The sequence below is a fragment of the Vanessa atalanta genome, chromosome 6 (genome assembly GCF_905147765.1).
Source record: "Vanessa atalanta chromosome 6, ilVanAtal1.2, whole genome shotgun sequence".
Taxonomy (NCBI): Eukaryota; Metazoa; Arthropoda; class Insecta; order Lepidoptera; family Nymphalidae; genus Vanessa; species Vanessa atalanta.
Genome location: NC_061876.1, coordinates 8,531,124 through 8,547,435, shown reverse-complemented (window position 1 = coordinate 8,547,435; position 16,312 = coordinate 8,531,124). Strand labels below are relative to the sequence as shown.

At 31.1% G+C, this 16,312-nt stretch overlaps 1 protein-coding gene across 2 annotated transcripts in view; it reads left to right on the top strand.

Annotated features, from left to right (window-relative positions):
* The window catches only part of LOC125064759, a 36,294-nt gene extending 21,372 nt beyond the window's left edge, over positions 1-14,922 (top strand). Inside the window, exons 3-10 of one of the 2 annotated variants that reach the window (XM_047671960.1) lie at positions 6,313-6,444; positions 8,470-9,120; positions 9,312-9,514; positions 9,621-9,708; positions 10,616-10,763; positions 10,985-11,110; positions 11,677-11,801; positions 14,580-14,922. In XM_047671960.1, coding sequence (XP_047527916.1) covers positions 6,313-6,444; positions 8,470-9,120; positions 9,312-9,514; positions 9,621-9,708; positions 10,616-10,763; positions 10,985-11,110; positions 11,677-11,801; positions 14,580-14,608 — 1,502 coding nt within the window. In that variant the 3' untranslated portion in view covers positions 14,609-14,922. Of the gene's footprint in view, positions 1-6,312; positions 6,445-8,469; positions 9,121-9,311; positions 9,515-9,620; positions 9,721-10,615; positions 10,764-10,984; positions 11,111-11,676; positions 11,802-14,579 lie in introns of both variants that reach the window. The other variant, XM_047671959.1, reaches the window with a different exon arrangement.
* Positions 14,923-16,312: the final 1,390 nt, after the last annotated feature.

Here is a 16,312-nt window from a genome sequence, read left to right as displayed (position 1 = left end):
TTTATTTTAAGTAAAAATATATTTATAAAGTACATTTAAATTGTATCAGATATTCTAGCGCCAAAACACAATCATAAATTTTATATATGTCAATGTCAGTCATCAGTGACAGATCGTTACACTTATCGAAGTGATTAGCGAAATACTCTGTGCCCTCTTGGCACAATTAAGGCTATTTACACATGGCGCCGCAAAAAAAGTCGAGTTACTAAAAAAAATGTCAATGCACTAACAAATAAATATAGAATTTACTTAAACAATCTAGAATTTAAAACTTATACCTTCAACACTTAAGTTAATATTATGGCTGTTGTATACATAAAAATGTTTTAGATCAAAATAATTTCTTATATGAATGATATTATAAATTTTAACTGTAATTAAGTTATAAACACATTATGCATTATTAAAAAGGTAAACGTAATAATGCATAATGTCCAATGCCTTCTATATTGATTGATGCGATTCTAATTACAAATATTTTTGGTTTTGTAAGCCTTGATATTTTTTATATTTAATAAATTTAAATGCTGTATATATAAAGGAAATTAACTTTTTTCTCGTACCCTGTGATAAAAAAGGGTCTAAACGCTTTTCCTAAAATGGAAAAAAATATTTTCTAACTTGCTTATGAGATAAGATTTAAAGAATCATTCCTTCTATTCATTGTTTGTATTCTACACGAAAATTACTTTCAATTTGCAGACAATTCTTCCCCAACCCAACCATATCCAATATGTCGCTAATAAATCTACATTAAAAGTCGGGGTCTTAAAATTACTTACGAGTCACTCACTTCGTACATGTATTACTGACCTTTATTAACCGACTCGAAGATATAAAATGTTTAAAAGTATTCACAAGATTTTTTTTTATTATAAAATCAGTATTCAATTTATATTGTCAATTTAATATAATATTATAAATGTTTAATATAATTACGTTATATTTAACAATAATACGAATACTTTGGATTCTTATCTTTCTTTAGTATTCACCCAATTTATTTAATATAAACACTACTGTTATTAATCCCAGTAATTTAAGGAAACTATTCAGACATAATTTTAATGTCAATTAGGTATCCTATTATTTTTTGCGTTATTTTATAAAAAATAGGACAAATATTTACAAAATTAATTACTGATTGTTATCCTTCATTAAATTAAAAGCGTTCCATTTTATTATGTAAGTGTATAATCATTTGATAATAATATTCATAAATAGATGTACGAAGGTTGTTTATTATTTTTTTAATCGGAGTTGTAATTTTTCTTTTATTATCTATGAATTGTTGTATCACATTTTTCAAATCGATTAGTTCTAGCAACGTAAAATTCAATAGGAGATAAAAAAAGTAGAAATATTTATTAAGGATTTACCAATATTTTTATTTTATATCCTAATAATAAAATTTATAAGGATATCATCAAGCTATATAAATTAACAATTAAACATTTAAGCTAATAATAATATTATATACCTTAAAAAACCTTATCATTTATTCATCGTTTCTCATCTGATGATGTGAAACGATGACTAAATGATATGCTTAAATGTGAGATGATTCTCATCATCATCATTCAGCCTCATTATTATTGTAAGTATTTAATACATTGAAATTTCAACTAGACTACTAGTATATAAAAATTAGTCGAAATGTCTAGTAAATAAAACACATAGAACTTATTCGAACACATGAGTCATTTTTGTTTAACAGTTATGTTGTTTCGAGAAGGGAAAACATCGTGATGAAACAGAATTTATCGGAAGAAGCCAGATACAGGGTAGAATATATGTATCCTTTACAGAATCCTCCTATAAAAAATAAGGCTAAGGGAGACCTTTGCCCAACATTGTTATATTAATGCAGTGATACTAATAAAAGGAACATACAGTAGTAAATATAACAAGAGTTACACATCATTAAGTTAATTAATAGTAAGTAATAAATCATAGAGCCGAGATGGCCCAGTGGTTAGAACGCGCGCATCTTAATCCTATGATTGCAGGTTGAAACCCAGGCAAGCACCACTGAATTTTCATGTGCTTAATTTGTGTTTATAATTCATCTCGTCCTCGGCGGTAAAGGTAAACATCGTGTGGGAATATGCATGTGTCTAATTTTAACGAAATTCTGCCACCTGTGAATCCATCAATCCGCATTGGAGCACCAAACCTTCTCCTCAAAAGGAGAGGAGGCCTTGGCCCAGCAGTGGGAAATTTACAGGCTATTAATGTAAAATGTAAAAAATTAATCGTAACGTAAACAAATAAAACGAATGCGATACAGTCATTAATATTCCTGACACAGTGCATATTTATGCAGATGAATTGGCTACTTTACCTAAAGTAAAAATGAAGTTCTTATCTAGTAACATAGAAGCGATAACATTTAAAACCAATCATAAAGTTACTTATCCTATACGCGACAGCGAAGACTAGTTTATTTTAACTCATATCTAGGTATGACTAATGGTTCACATATTGTATTCATGTGTGTACGTTTTGGTATGTCAGTAAAAAAATACAATTTAATTTTACTACACAATGCTCCACTGACCTGTGTGTGATAGTTGTAAACATGGTTTCGACAAAAAAAATGTATAGTATTGTGTAATTTGTTTCCAGTTAATAGTGTTTCTAGAATTATTGTTTAATAGCAACATACATTTATTAGACGAAGATTTTGGAACTTCTTTATAATCCTGTAAAGTAAGTAAACCTGTAAATGTTCCACATCTCGGTTATGGCCTTTGAGGAGGAGGTTTGGGGCATTCCACATTCCATCACGTGGTTCCAATTCTATTTGGTGGAAAAACATATGGCATAATTTAATTTAAATATGAAGCACGCAGGTTCTCATGATGTTTTCCTTCACCGCCGCACAGGTGATGAATTATGTGTAATTATGGAAACAAATTTCCTTTTCTACCGACAAAAAAAATATTGCGATTAATCTATTACGTATTATATTTGATGCACAGATGTAACAATTTATTCATAACTATAACATATAATTATATCAATAGGGTACACATAGAGGATATATTCAATTAATTAGACCAGTTTATTAAAACATTAATGAACATATCTAAAATATCAGGAACATTTCTTACAAACGTTTTAATTTATACACTTTTTTTATTTAAACTTCAGGATGTAATACATTGTAAGTACATAACTCTTACTAAATATGAATCATACGTTTTGCTGTCTTAATTACGGTCCACAGTAAAAAATAGTTGTAAATCAATGCAAGTTAACGAAAGAATAACACAAAATAAAGGCGGTCACTGAGGCACACTGACAAATTAGGCCACAGATTAAATTTTATGATTGGAAACCGAAAAGCCACGCGAATTAAATTTTCACGCCTGTCCATCTGTAAACGATACAATAAACACAAATTCATCTTTTTACGCTTCGTTTCTAAGATTTATGTGTCAAACATATTTGATTTCATCTATGAGATCTGTCTAAGACGTAACAATACTGAAAATTAGTATTAACCTGGATATTTTTTGCTTCAAACAGCGACCTCTTAAATACAGCGCTGAATAGTATAATGTAGATATCAATGGACATTCATATTTCATCTATCTCTCTAATCAATGTTTAAGTTCTTTGATTAATGTTTAAGAATAAAACTTTTTATACAATATTTTACAATTTTAATTTTAAGCAACAACAAACCATTCCTTGCATCGGCAATTCTCAACCAACCTTGGGAAAATTAAAAAGTTTTTATGTCCCTTGTGCCTGTAGTTACACTGGTTCATTCACCTTTCAAACCGAAACCCAACAATAACAAGTATTTGGGGTTGCACAAAACCCTGCCACGAAAAAATCTACCAAGATTATCACGTGTGCTTTATCAAAGTAGCACTTGACAACAGTTACTATAAAATGCGGAAGGTACTTCACCACATACGCTTTTTAAATGATCATCATTAACTTATTATTGAAAGGAATTAATTATACAAACATTTAAATAGCTTTATCGGCACATTATTAAATCAAAAAAACTACTGGTATGTAAAATGATTTGTTATGTGCCAGACTGATAATCGTTCGAAAGTGTCGGCTATGTGTACACAAGCAGAAAGTTTCAACACTATTATAAAATCGTATTTAAGTTATTAGAAAATGTTTTCCGAATACTATAAATTACACAGTGTTGACACATGCAAACGTGATTGATGAATGGAATTTTACTTCCTTACAATTACTGTTCGTTTCGTTTTATTAACTCGACCATGGCAATGTATAAAACAATTAATATTACACAAACAATGCGACATTTCGGGTACTTTATAAATTTATTGTTATATTAAAAAATAGAAAGATTGCATTAATGTAAATATAATTATAATATGTAACATTTAACTTATGATAAAGTTTTTCTTAGCCATCCATTCAGAAGTTACAATAAATATATGATACATGAATGTACAATTCATATTTGTTACACAATAGTATAAATTTAAGACAGGTAATACCGTGAAGCATCACTATTTATTTATTTATTACACCATCGGCATATTCACAAAAACAATGCAATCAAAAGTACACGGATCGATGCTATGTGTTACACCACTACAGATATTTATAGCACTATAATAATATTCCATACTTAAACCTTCTCCGAAACGTGCTGCATCTCCTGGTATAAGTTTTGTATATATTGATTTAGTAATTTTTTTTGTTTAGCAATACACTAAAAACATCTCTACCTGAATTTGATTAATTTTTCGTTTTTATTTTACGTTGGTTAGCTTTTTATTTCTAATTAGATATTAATATAAAATAAAGCAATATTAATGCAACCTTTCAGCAATTCTACTTTAGCAGTTTTGGGTGTGCTAAAAATATTTTTTTTATTTATTAGTTACTAAAAATGTTCGAATCTGAATGATAGATATATTAATATCCGGGGATAGTATAATTTCTTTATATTTTTATTATTGCTAGCAATCTTTATTTTAAATGATGTATTATTTTTGTTTATTAGCATATTATTTGGACTTATATTTGCGATAAATAAATATACCTATATCCGATGTTCGGTATGTATTAAATCATGCAAATGTGCTTTTTTCAATTTTATGTCACTACGATCACTAGACCGTATTGGATACGAAACGTGCATATCATCATAAATTTATTACGGTTCAAATACATAAAAATAAAGTCAAAAGTAATACATTGCATACAAATTGATGCTACAAGCCGACTGTGAACTTGAACCACAAAATAGGGTCGCATACGCGTAGAGTCGTGACCTCGTCATTCAATTTTCTGTCCACCTTCATTCATACGCTTCGTAGAATATGTCTGTTAACGCCCAGTTAATCTTAATTTTTTATATTCAGATGTTTAAAAATACATAATAAATCCGTTATCTTATAGACTACAAGTTTTTCCTTGTTCTGTTTTGATGAACATTCTAACTGCACATGACATGCATGTCTACATTGAATTTAATTTTTTTGTGCCCTCTTATAAATATCATAAATATATTTTGTCAGTATTAAAAGATTTTAGATACAGTACTGTATTGAACTCACTATAATATAATAAACTTGAGCAAGAGCCCAATAGAAGATGTTTTATTTCATTCATAAAATAAATATTGTTAAACTCTTAATAGTAGTTTCAATTATTTTTTTCAAAATTAATACTTATCTTAAAGAGAAAACAGTATATAAATTTGAATAAAATCATGTGATTGTATTAATTACCATGACGTAAGATATATTCATAATATCAGTCCCCAATATTTTTTCTAGATATCGTATGTACGTCGTTATAGCAAAAACAGGTCATGTATTTAAACATATTAATTGAAATAATATAAATTAATATATTTTTTTCATAAGAATTATTAACAATAATTTCTTAAATATATACAAATAATATAAATATTTTTTTTTTTTTTATACTGAAACAATTTATTAATTGGAGTATCAATATAAACATATGATGTTATTTATTTGATTAATGTGAATAATGATATATTTTCGTTACAATTAAAGAAAGTAAAACTATAATTCAAATTTCTTCCCACGAAGAAAGAAAAACTCAAAGAAAGTATACTTAAGCTTTTATTTCGATCAAACTTTAAAAATACGAATAAAATAATAGAACAAGACAATAATGTACTTAATTTGTTTTTGTTTTATTTATATATGCAGATAAATATGAATAAAACGAATATTTTATTTTTTTATTTATCCGTATACAGATATATGAGTGCTTTGAAACCAATTAGTCCTCAGGCAATAAACTAAGTAAATCTTTTTGTTACAGCGACTCTCTTAGGCTCCGAATGCGTGGTGTCGGAACAGTGCACCTTAAAAGTTGCCTACAGCGCCTGCTTAGATGGAGTTTGCCGATGTTCAGACGGACATTTGCAGTTTAGGAAGCATACCTGTCTTTCACGTAAGTTTTTTTTAAAAAAACAAAAATTTATATATACACATATCTCAAATTATGTTATTATATTTGAAGTTTGTATAATTGGATGTATTTAACCTCTTGAAACTACGAGTAACATTCGTATTGTCTATGGTAACATTTATGACACTCGATAATTGACGCGGATAAATTTCAAATAACCACAAATCAATATTAGTGATACAAGTAAAATAATAAGCAATTTTTGCCTCACCGTAATTTAAGTTGTTTTAAATTGTCCTCGAAGCAATATAATTTCAATAGTAGTACTAGTAGCTAGTACGACTTTCGATTTCATTACCGCTATTCGACTGAACTTACACCAAATCGGTCACGTCACGGGTAATAACTTGTTGTTTTGGGTGCAGATAAGCCACCATGCCAATCTATAACTCGGGCAGATGAAAGTCGAGATATCAATTCGATCAATCGAAATGAATATAACTGGTTTTAATATAACAATTCGTGATTGCGTTTTTCTAAATCGCATATTTTGCGCTAACCAATTTTTATAACTAGCTCACTGCGCGCACATAGTAATCACTTCCGTAATGTATATCTGGAATGATCTGTGAGAAAATGAGGCGATTGTTCTGTCAAGCCGATGCTGTGCCTTTAATGACATATTTTATTATAACTCATAATGCTTGGATAGTGTGAGAATTATTTCTCGCCTAAAGTAGAACTCGTACATCGATTAACATAGTCTATAGAAACGATGCTATGTAACATAATTTTAACTCGCTATAGGTGTAGGCGCCTAGATGGTACAGTTATTCAAATCCGCGGAACTGTACCGATGATTGCGGGTTCAAACCTATACAAACACCGTTGAATTTTCATGTATTTTTACATATAGTCAATCTCATTTCGGCGGTAAAGAAAAACATCACGAGCAAAATGAGTCGGATGAAAATCTGCCACACGCATTGGAACAGCGTGATGAAATAAGCTCGAAGCCTTTTCCCCAAACGGAGAGGAAGCCTTAGCCCAGTAGTGGGACATTTACAGTAATTTCAGTTTTATAGGTATATAGTATTGATTTTAATATCACATGCAATGAAATATCCTACAATTAAGCTTAGAAATCTTTAATCCGAATATCTACGTGAATGATAAGTTAGGTTTATATTTATTAAGAAAGCGATTATCAGAGCATATAGTGAGAAGTCGTTCATTTGCCATCGAGTAAATTACTAACTACGGTTCATATCACAACCGCTGTATATCACTAATGATTTTTCACGGCTGACAAGTTCAATACGGTTTTTATAGCTAGTATTTATTAACAACACTTATTTTATGCTTGAAAATGTGCATCCGTTGGACTAAGGCATCTTATTTTAATATTTATTCCATCATGCTACTCCAATGCGGGTAGGTGGACTTGTGATCGATTTATCTGACTCATATCATTTAGTGGTAGGTCTTTGAGCAAACCCTTCTGGTTAGGTACCATCCACTCATCTACAAGCTAGCATCTATAAGCTACCATCAAGCAATATAAATATATACTTAGTGTTGTTGTTTTCCGGTTTGAAAGGTCAGTGAGCCAATATAACTACAGGCACAAGGGACAGTAGTAGAGTCTTAGTTCCCCAGGTTGGTGGCGCATTGGTGATTTTTTTATTGTATAGGCAGGCGGAAGGAAAAATAGATCACCTGATGGTAAGTGGTCACCACTGCCCATGGACATTAGAAGTGGTAAAAAATATTAAACTTTCCTTACATTTCCAATATCCATTTAAGGAATTGTTTAAATTATGAGTCTATAGGGATTGTTAACCACTTACCATCCATATCCTTACCACCAGGTAGTAAATTTGTCCGTACATTTACCAATATAAAAAAAATAGGATTTCTTCTGTTTTTTTTTTCTTTTAATCACGACAAGATGAACTACAAACACAGATTAAACAAACATAAAAAATTGTGATATTCGCTAACAGTGGCCTCGTTAGCGAATCTTTCCTCGGCGAATTCTTATATAATACTGTTTCTTTTCCGTAGCTGCACCACCGGGTCACGTCTGTTACAGTAATGAACATTGCCGTTTGTGGGATAAAGAAAGTCATTGTGAATTCGTCATACCAAATCTGTTTGGACGGTGTTCTTGTAACGCGTTTTTTAAGAAAACCGGAGATAAATGCGTCGCTCAAAAACCATCTGCGTATTCAACAGAGGCAGTGATACTTGAAAAAGATATTATAACTATAGAGTCTGTTAAGGGAACACCATCAAATCAAGAATTATACGATAAATTATCCAAGCTTCAAAAAATTACCAAACCAGTGGATTCCATTGGAAAATCTAAATTAACAGCAATTAAAGACGATATTCAACCGAGTAATTTACCTATGTTTACCAGTAAAAATGACGTACTAAGTACACAAGAAGATAGTCCCCTTATGCAAACTGCCTTAAAAGTATCCACTATAGAACCTAGTAAACTACCGGTATCAAACAGAAAAGATGGGGAACCTAATGAATTGATAAGAGTTGATGAAATGACAGCTAATTTGCATGCTAACGATCAACCAATATATAGAGTGGTCACTCAGCCAACGATTGAAAAGAAATCAAACAAGAAAGGAACTACAAAGGATCAGAATAGTAATAAGTCTAATAAAAGTGGTCATCAAAAAAAATCTTCATTAAAAGGTTAGTTACAAAAACTTCAAGTACTATTAATAAACTTCTACTCGTTAATGATTCTAGATATTATCGAAGAAGGACGGTAATATAATAATAATATATTAATATATATTATAACTTATTAAATGTTATCAATTAAATCGGGTTGGTACTTTTAATTAGCAGTAGTTTGAAAATCGATACAATATTATTTTTAGATAAAAATCGTATTCGCGCCGATCCTGTTTCGTTCGACGTCGGACCGGCGTCTTTGGGAATGCCCTGTTTCACAGATGAACAGTGTCATATGGTGGATCCAAACACACGATGTGCTAATAAGCGATGCGATTGTGCATACCGTACAAATTCTACCTCGGCTTGTTCAGCTCGCAACAGAGGATGTTTGCCGGGCACATTCCAAGTAAGTGAGTCAATTAGTCAGTAATCTACGATAAAGGTGCAACATTGTTATTAAACTTAATTAATAATTGGATAAATTATATTATGTCTCAATTTATATATTACAGTGTCGGTCGACTGGTACATGTATAAGCTGGTACTTTGTTTGTGACGGTCGTAAGGACTGTCCGGACGGATCGGACGAGAAATGCCAAGGTACAGGTAGAGGTAAATATCTATGCACGGGTTTCTTTCCTTGCACAACTTATTCATATCCTATTAATTATTTAAACTGTATATCACTTATCTTCAAACGAAGCAAAGTTTCATTTAAAAACCCTGTTCACAAATGTTTGGTGACGGATTATAACAGCAATTTTTAAATTATCGTTGTTGCTGGTAAATTGGACTAGGCGTCAAATGTAAATAATAACCTAATTCTTTAACTGGGAAAAGTAATTTCTCTTCTTTATTTTAAAAGTACGGAGACTACAATTATTTACCAATGTAAAATGGTTAACTGTCTAACACTACGAAAAGTAACTATGTAAAAGGTACTCCAGTCATGGTTGGACGCTAGAGCCGTCTCAGACCATTTCGGCCTTCGGGGCCTCAGTACCAGTACAACCGACGATATGTGGGTCTTTTTTACAAAAATATTTAAGCATAATCATATAAATCCGACTCCTTTCGACTGGGGTCTAGTTCCGGGCCTCGTGTGCTCTTACTGTAAAGCTATGAGCTTCGCTATAACATAGTGAAAATTTCAGAGATGGTAATTTTTCGAAATGTGTCGTTCCATTTCTCTCTATGTATTAACCATTAAATGTACTTACGCAGTCCGACAGACTAAAGTACATAGTTACACAAGATTTGAAGCGTTTATGTCTTTATTCTTTTTTATAATTTTGTAAGACTGGAAGCAAGGAGGATGTGGTACCACAAGACATCGACATCATTAAACCAATATACTTATTAGAAATATATGGACGCAATTATATTATTTATTTTATTGATTGGTTTGGTTGATATGAAAAATTTGATTCCAAATGAACTATCCAGTTCAGTTCGCTCGCCGTCGTGATTAATAACAAAATATAAATATAATCAAACATTATTTCAGATGGTACTGGCGAACGTTGCCCAATACACGCGTTTCGTTGCGGAGGAGCGGGCTCGCCGTGCGTATCGCGCTCCTCGCGCTGTGACGGCGTCGTGCAGTGTCCGGGCGGGGAGGACGAAAGGAACTGTCGGGCCACCAGGAGAAGAGGGTGAGCCTATGGATCTAGGGAAAAATATAACTTGACAGATTTCTTGAGACCTGGAAGTAGCCGACAAATGCAATTCAACTGTTTATATCATAATGAAATGTTTTCCTTTGAGAAACTGTAGAAAAATGTAGTGCAAGTAATAGATTCCGTGATTGTGCGCAACAGGTTGGTGTCGAGGCTAGTTTTGTAAGTTGTATAACAGTACGATCGTGTTTTTCCAGTTGTCCGCGACACACATTCCGTTGCGGGTCGGGTGAATGCTTACCGGAATACGAGTTCTGCAATGCCATAATCTCCTGCAAGGACGGCTCGGATGAGCCTCCACATCTATGCAATGAACAATCACGGTAAATACATGATATAACACAATTACATTTTATAAACTGTAGAATTTTTATTGAATTGGCTAGTAGGTACAGTTGCCAATTCTTCACAATGTGTACTGATCGCCCGTAGATTATTTTTATGATGATAGATTTCTTTCAAATGGAATATATCAAATGCAGTTTACCAGATCAACGAGATTTTTTAAAAATAATAAACTCAGATTTAATCTAGTTTAAATTAGACTTATGTTATGGAATTCAAAAATATAGTTAGTATTTTATGATCACATTTTCATGATGATCCGAGGTGATTTATTGGTTGAACACATAAATCTTAACCGAAAATCGTGTATTCAAGCCTTACTAAAATTTCTTTATTTATTATACGTTCTATACTTATTCATAAGTTATTCTGCGCTCAGCGAAAGGAAAACTTTGTAAGGAAAACTGTATGTGTCAGGTGAACATCTGCAACTGTCTTAATCTAAGCCGTGCTGTATTATAGTACCTAGATTACAGCCTGTTACTTTATTTTTATAGATACATTTAAAATAAAGTTAAATAATATAATAATACCGTTTTCTCAGTTGGCGTGCAGCGGACTTCTGCCCGCTGCGGTGTGGGAACGGGCGCTGCCGCAGCACGGCGGTCGCGTGCTCGGGCCGAGACGGCTGCGGGGACAACAGCGACGAGATAGCCTGCGCCGTCTGCAGTGAGTCTACTCGCATACATAATCATAATCAGCACACACACACTTATTCGAGGCATCTGTGCAAGATTACCCGTCCTATCTAGAAATAATTTGTCAGATTTTCATAATCGACAACGTACCTGTCGCATATCAAATTTTGTTGGTGACTTGATTCCACGCTAATTGCTCGTTGATGATTATGCTCAGGCCCGTCTTAATTCAGGGTGCAGGGTATTGTAAAATCACACCGGTAATAGGCAAGTCATTGACCATGCTTATTGAAAATTTGAATCTTTCATTTCTTTTGATACTGCTTGCAACCGGGTGTTTGTTGTACTTAGGGCGGAGCTGAATAATCTTAACAAAAATCTAACTAGCAAGCTGGTCTGGTTGAGACAGTTTTTTCATTACACTCAACTTATATTCGTCTCGCTAAAACAATATACATATATAACGATCAATGGATGGTAATCACCTACGTTTCCTGTTGTAAGTGCCATGAACATGAACTGGATAAATGCGTCATTGATATAATTTCATTCGTCGGCATTTGTAACTACAATAAATATAACATAAAGAACTAAAACTATCTAATATTATCACGATTACTAGCGATGTACATTTATAATCCAAGTGAAATAATTAAACTCAAAATCTTTATTAATAGAAGCATTTTACTAATTCATTGATGGTCAGACATACAGACAGACTGTTCTCGTTATATTATGTATAATTAATTTGTTATCAATAAATATTGGTTACTTCACTTGAACGAAACAAGACACGTATTTCATTTGTAGTAATTTACAAGCATTGTTATTCTGTAAGATCTGACTTCGTATTCACCAGTGAAATTATGAAAAGCGACGTAATCGATATTCTCTTTTAATATAATATTTAAAATAATAAATATTTGGATATCACTTTCTCTCTGCTGAGCCCAATTCACAAAGCGCAATCATATGACACATATTAAATGCCAGTCATCTTAAAGCAATAGAAACTGTAATAATAATAACAATAAAAAATCCACATCATTTGTAATGGTTTTTTTTCTAATTTTACAGACCACAATTCTAGAAAAAACGCCATTTATTTATGCCCTACAAAAATAAGCAATCCTGGATGATATGTGGTCACCAGCCATAGACAGTGGAACTGTAAGAATTATTAACTATTCGATATATCCCTAATGCGCCACCAACCTTGGGAACTAAAATGGTATGTCCCTTGTGCCTGTAGTTACACTGGCCCACTCACCGGAACACAATAGTACTGAGTACTGCTGTTTGGCGGTAGAATATCTGATGAGTGGGTTCCTAGATGGGCTTGCACAAAAACCTATCACCAAGTGAAGTAATTAATATATAAGAACAAATGAAGATGTGAAACGAATGTGAATCGCATCCAATATATTGGCATCGTGATTATAACATAAAATGAAATTGAAGCGAATTCGTAATACTTTTTGTAAAAAAGAGTATCATATTGCAACACTCATAAACAGAAATCAAGACTATAGAGATATAATAAAATAATATCAGTATAGTTTTATAAAATCCAAGTCATTTTGAAAAACAAAATGTACCGTACCATTATTAAACCAGGACGATGGTATATTTTATACGCGCGATGTAAAAATCAATAAAATATCAATTCATATTTATTAATCCTTCATATCGAAATCCGATTACATTCGACATGGTCACGAAAATATTTTAACAACTCCACAACCATTGATTACAATACATAAAAAGAAATGGCTTGAAAGCTTGGATTAACGAACGCTTATTGTCTCATTTTATATTTTTTTAAAGTAAACTTGTACAATCATGACATTCAAGATCATATATTCTATGTAGATCCAATGAATTTCACATAAAAATAAAAAAAAAAAAAAACTATAAACATAAAAAACTACGATGAAAAAATAAAAATGTCCTAGCGGATTTGTATAATTTAAGGCGTTGGTTTCGGAATAGTCTAAATATTTTTTCTCGTAGGTTCGACTAACCAACAGGGACATCAGAATTAAGTTTTCAGTTTCCACATAGTTACAAATAACTTCTAATTATAAAAAATGTAAATACTTTTATTGTCATTTGATTGTTACGCTATTTGAATAATCCTGGAAGTAATTACTAACACAAAAAATACATTTTGAAGACATAAGTAGGTGGTCCTATGCAATACCCAATTAGAGAACAAGTGTCACCTGCCCAAACACACCCTAAATACCTCAGCGCACCTCAATAGCACATTTGTCACGATGTATGACCGTTACTTGAATGTAATATTTTCAACGTACTTAAGAAAGTATTATATAAGCAAGTTTTTTCTTTTAAATTCAATAACAGGAAAGATACTACATAAACCTATAGGGTATTCAAGTTTTAACTTATTATAATATTATTAGTACATCGATTAGGTTCAAATATCTTATTTAAAATATTGCAAAAATTTTAACATTAGTATTAAAAAAATAATCAGTACATGCATGCATTAGTGAATATGTCAAGACGTACACTGCGCATAGATACTTGTAATTTTAAGAGGCATCGCAATAGTCGATATGACATTACGCATAGAGTCAATGATGCATTTGACGAGATATTGCAAAATTGGTTAGTATCCGTTGAGAATAGCTGCCGTGGCCGGATTTGGCCCGGATTTATATACATATTTTTATTGAAATAGATATATATATACTTGAATTCTTATTTACTATATTTTATAAACAACTATATTATATACACTACTATATTACGTTTAAGAAACTTAAAAAATATTTATTTCCAGAATGTTCAGCGCCACCGCAACTACCTTGAAAACACGAAGATAACTTCAGGGATAAATCGTACCCGTAAAGATCTCAACTGTCCAATTATCATACACTCGGTAGAATTTAAAGTCTAATACACTTTTATATATTAAGAAATGAGCAATGCACTAACGATTGAGGTAAAATAATCGTATTTATAACAGCGATGTTTTTATAATGATGAATATCATTATATTCTAAAATCTAATATCAATATATTCTAAAATCAGTAAGAAATTATTAAATTAGGTAAATACTTATACTGTAGTACTTTTAACAGGCAACAACAGATAATTCAAAACAATTACAGCATTGTAATTTTTTAGCAGTCATATTTTCTTAACAAAAAACATTAGGTTATAAAAAAAACACAGTAAGATATTTCGATTTAGTAAGCATTTAATTTTTTGAATGGAAATAAAATTAATTTCTTTGTAAAAATAAAACGTAATATTTTATATAAGCCTGTATCCTTTCGGTACGGAGACCTTTTTTCATTTAGACTAATTATAAAATCCACTGTGAAGTCGTGGATTTATTCATAGACTATGCTAGTTTTCTCGCATTGTTTTTCTTTGACATGCAAACAATAACGGAGACCGTTATACTCGGTTAATGCACATGTGTTCCGTATACACTCTATAGCTGCTACATTTTTTTGTATCCGACACATTCTTTGCTCAATAGAAACTAATAAAACATATGTTACTTAATTGCCTTTCTAGGGTTATCTTAAAGTATAAATAATCATAGGCCACACGCAATAAGACTGAGAAATTATTATAGGGGTAATGGTTTGCAACTACAACTAACTAATCAATCATGCTATAAATTCAATAATTGAATTAAGAAAACGTAATATAAATCTTAAAAAAAAAAAAAACGTTATGTCATTGCAAAACTTTAATTAAGAAGCCTTGGAAGTCAAAAGCTAAGAGCAAGTTTATTTTTTTTTACTTAAAAAAATGATTTTTATTTTTGAATGAAAAAAATCAGTAACATTTAAGTATATAATAATACCTTTTATTTCCACTTTCAGTATTGTTTTATATAAAACTTGAAATAAATACGTAATTTTACATATTTTAGTATTACATACAGCTGCATCATTTTTCTTAAAAAAAAAAAAAAATTATCTATGCATAGCTGTCAAGTTAATATGTAATTTAAAACCCGCCTCCATTTGCACTTTTACATTTTATACAACTTTATAGAGAATAAGATTTGAGATAACACATTACTGTACATATTTTAATGTCTAAGTATATTTTTTCAAATTCACTTTTGAACAAAATGACCGTTTAGTTTCACTACAATACAAGACTCGGTACCTTTTATGGTACAAAACATCTTTTGAACTGTATCAGAAGTTATTAATTTTAAGTATCATCAACGCATCATTATAACTAAATTATTTATTAATCATTAAACTTTAAAATTATAATATATTTATAAAACTGCGAATCGTGACGCATTATTTAAAAAACTATTAATTAGGTTATTTTGTAATGATTTATATTAAAAAATATATATATAAATTGATTTCTCATACGATCGTCACATCCTTTAGTCTCATTGGAATAATATTATTATCATTGACTTTCATTTGATATTATAATACAATTCGGACGGTCGCACAACCGTAGAGTATCGTCTGCACTAATTGATATTTATAAATAAAATAAAAATAGTCTTTCTTTCTTTGTTAACC